The sequence below is a fragment of the Bradysia coprophila genome, unplaced genomic scaffold (genome assembly GCF_014529535.1).
Source record: "Bradysia coprophila strain Holo2 unplaced genomic scaffold, BU_Bcop_v1 contig_70, whole genome shotgun sequence".
NCBI lineage: Eukaryota > Metazoa > Arthropoda > Insecta > Diptera > Sciaridae > Bradysia > Bradysia coprophila.
In genome coordinates, this window is record NW_023503941.1 from 1,696,472 (window position 1) to 1,700,435 (window position 3,964).

Genomic DNA, 3,964 nt, shown 5'->3' on the forward strand with positions numbered 1-3,964 from the left:
ACTTTCAATGAATCATTATCAAGGCATAGACCAAGAGAGGAAGATGGTAGTGCGCCTAACCATAAACCATCGATTTCTGTGTATCAGACGAGTGGACACCACGAGTAGTTGTGCAACTCTTTCAACAGAATGGAGACCAAATGGAATTAGCACGCCATAGTAAAATAAACCATTCAGTGCCGGTTCATTTTGAAACGTCAAATAAGGGACCTAATTCCACTGCATGAAAATTAACTTAACCATATCACTGGCAGTGCGTTGACTTAACTCAAATGGACACTCACATCAATTGAATTAATTTTATTCGCAAAATATATAAGTCAGGTCAGGTCAAATCAAGGGCTCTTGCTGGGTTTATTGTACTCTGCCGTGGAATGAGAATTGTAGTACCTAAACAAAAGATTTTTATTAAAACTTGGATACAATTGCTAAAACTTTTGCGGTCCGATTATGTCGGTACTTTCGTTGCTTTAACAATACTTTGTAAATGAGTTGTGATAATATCAGAGATGAATAGGAAACCACTGCAAATAGAAAGTGAAGCCTTCACTACAGCCATGATGTACGTTTCTGGACCGTAAAGGAAGTGTTTGTGTCCCATTTTATCAAGTTTCAATGCCACCGAATCAGCGGTCGCGTGTGTCAGATAAGTAATGATCTTTTGCAGAAAATTATACTTTCTGGTATGATCATCGGTAACCGGGAGAAATTTTTTGACTCGAACGATATCATTTCGACTCCATTCTACGAAAATGAGCGCACCAGTTGCGATGAAAAGAATACAGCCGAGCGAACTGATGCCGACATCGACAGTCCGGTTGATAGGATTGCCAGTATTTTTCACTATAAAAGAAGAGAACAAAAATCAAATTTTAAATGCCGAAACCAAATTTCTTAAAGCATTACGTATAGCACAAAGAGGGATTCTTTTGAGTTTCTCATCGCCGAAATCGGCACTATTTTTTCCGGGACTTCTGTTATATGTACTTAGTTAGGCCTTGGTGCGTAGGCCCCAAAAACAGTCTTAGATATTTTTGATCCTACATACATAGGCTGGTGGTAAGCGGTCAAAAGTCGAAAAATGGTATTTCGTAGTCCGAATTTCATTTCCGTAAGGTGGCGAGGACACGGGCGTGTTTGGATTCGTTGGAAAGCTGAGGTCGAGTACTCCCGGGGAAAATATTACCTTCAAAAAATTTGATGATAAACGGCCAAAATATGACATCCGCAAAATTTCTCAGAATCGATTGAACCTCGGTGAACTTTGACGAGGGTTGTGACCTCATTGATACAATTATTTGATGAAATTATTATTTATTATGAATATGGAGGACCTCAGCTTTACACCAAAATCAATATGTAGTAGTTTGTCACGTGACTATTTAACGTGGCAAACTACTACAACATATATTGGTGCAGCTGTAAAGGCTGTAACTTCATGGTAGATGAATTCTTTTTTATGTTATGTTTATGTTTTTACTTAATATAAAATGGCGATCTGCGTGACCCCAAGCATACAGGTTTGGTGAAGCTGAGGCCCTCCACATTCATAATATTAATCAAATAATTGCATTAGTGAGGTCACAGCCATCATCCAGAAAAAGAAAATTCAGACAATACTCCGGGTATGTGTAAAATTTCTCGGAGAGGTGTAATATACTTCACTGACGTATATGATACATGGGCACTGTTTCTTATACGTGAGCCACATTGAAAACATAGTTACGTATTTCGATTGTCACATTTAAATATTCATGTGTTACGTATTGTGGTCATGTACGTGGAATGTGAATAACTAAACGTACGAGTGGGACAGAAGATGTCAAACGTATACAGTGGATGTTGGTCTTGAATATTGGAACCATATTTAAATTTCTTAACACGAAGAAGATAAATTACAAACAAAAATTAATTTTGTAAATTAGAAAAATTCTCGACAAAAACCTTTCAATTTTTATGAAGTAATCATATCAGAAAGTTGTTTAAGTTAAAATTATCTATAATTGATCCTGGTTTGATCCTGGTCCATAACTATCCTGCCAATTCCTCATTCTTTATGAACCTAAAAGAAATTATGTTAAACAAACGTTATATCATTTAACGTGCTCTACGTAACTTAAACGCCACACACGTTTATGGTTTTCAAAGTACCAACAATAAGAAATGTCAACCAACACTACTGTACTGCAACATTAGAAAGATCGTTGGCTCATGATCCAGAGGTCCCCGGTTCAACTCACGAAAAAGTCAATTTTTAATTTCAAATATTCGTTACCAATACCTTCTAAAATGAACAATAACAACTGTAAACTGTTAATATGGTGTATATATCGTAGGTGACATCAATAAAATTTATATTTTCATATCTGTGTCAAAGCGAAATACGTCTTGCACGTATTATATTCGAGCCCGCTGTATAACTACCTTACCACACTTTTTAACAGGGGGAACGAATGATATACGCATAGCACGTATGAAATTTCGCTCAGTGATCGTCAAAGTTCATCGAGGTTCCATCAATTCTGAGAAATGTTCCAGAGAATTTTTTTCAAGTCTTTGACATATGAGTCAGGGGTGCTAAATATTAGGAAAATAGGGTTATCCATACATAGGCCACAAGGGTAGAAGATAAAACGCCTTGTTGCCAACTCTCGAGTATAACTCTATGGCTTTACGTGAAGGATTGAATTTTACGTAACTCTCGAGATATTTGGTATCGAATCTTACAGAGCTTATGTATGCTATGCATGTGTTAATATCGACTGACCCGTACTGTGATATGAGCGGCGATATTGAAACAACAGAACACTTCCTTTGTCACTGCCCAGCGTATATCAAATCAAGAGCGTCACATCTAGGCTCGTATACAATCAATTACAAATCAATTTGGAGTATTGCACCAACAGAAATCCTTAAATTCATAAACAAGTCGAAGAGAATTTAAGTAACTGCGGGAAAGCACAACATGTAGATCTGAGGCTTAGGTACAGGTTATATTCCACCCACCTCTTCTATCTCTATCTATCTATGCTATGCATGTTGTCTGTTAAAATTTAAAACATTCTTACTTGCAAACCATCCCACTAAAATGATAAAGTATCCAAAGAATGTGCCGGAAGCCAAGACGATAGTAAGCGGATCAGTTTCTTCAGGTGTTTTGAAATGTAGTACTAAGCAAACGATTATTGTCATCTAACCAAAAACAAAGAACGTGTTCAAAAGGCTATATGAAAACATATCTGAATTACCAATTCCGCCAATCTGAATATTCTAATCGTTGTAGAAGGATTCATCTTTTGTATTTTAACTGATCCGTCGACACTAACAAAATTTGACACGCACAAGAAAAATGTAGCTTACGCGGAAATTTTACAACACAAGTCACTGCCGGTGTAAACTATTCGTCGTGACTGAATTTCAGATTATAAATGAAAAGTAATTTGGATTCATTTAAAAAAAAAAAATATTTTGCATTCAGTCGAGGTGAGGGGAATTCTATGCAAGCGAATCCTGTATTGGTATTTCCGGTTCAAATGTTAGACAGATCACTTATTTTCAAATACAACTGATGATACAGCTGATCTGTGGCTTATTTCCTTTCTATATACACTTGGTAGGAAATATCAAAAGGTACTGGCAACGTATTCGCGCTGTAGTCGTTTCCCCCTCGAGTTGTGGTGACTCGTATGGTTGGCATACGATACAGTTAACGACTATTCTTGAGATGCGTATGATTCAACGATTGCTCAAAAAACATTATTCAGATTCTTTTCGTGGTGAATCAGATGACGAATTAGTGTGAACAGAACATCAATGAATATGCCATCTGATTCACCAAGTCTCTTTCTTTTCTTTTTCTTTTTTTACCACGTATAGGTGCGTTACCAATGTTCACATAGAATCATTTCGGCATTTAATTTGTCAACATCGATATGAAAACGTTTAAGAATATGATTTATTGATA

General features: G+C 36.5%; 1 protein-coding gene across 1 annotated transcript; it reads right to left on the reverse strand.

Moving 5' to 3' along the window:
* Window positions 1-420: 420 nt before the first annotated feature.
* Window positions 421-3,712, reverse strand: LOC119083726. The gene is made up of 4 exons (XM_037193524.1): window positions 3,379-3,712; window positions 3,249-3,307; window positions 3,069-3,192; window positions 421-843 (listed from the first exon to the last, which is right to left on the reverse strand). The coding sequence occupies exons 2-4, from the start codon at window positions 3,291-3,293 to the stop codon at window positions 449-451; spliced, it is 564 nt and encodes a 187-aa protein (XP_037049419.1). The 5' UTR covers window positions 3,294-3,307; window positions 3,379-3,712; the 3' UTR covers window positions 421-448.
* Window positions 3,713-3,964: the final 252 nt, after the last annotated feature.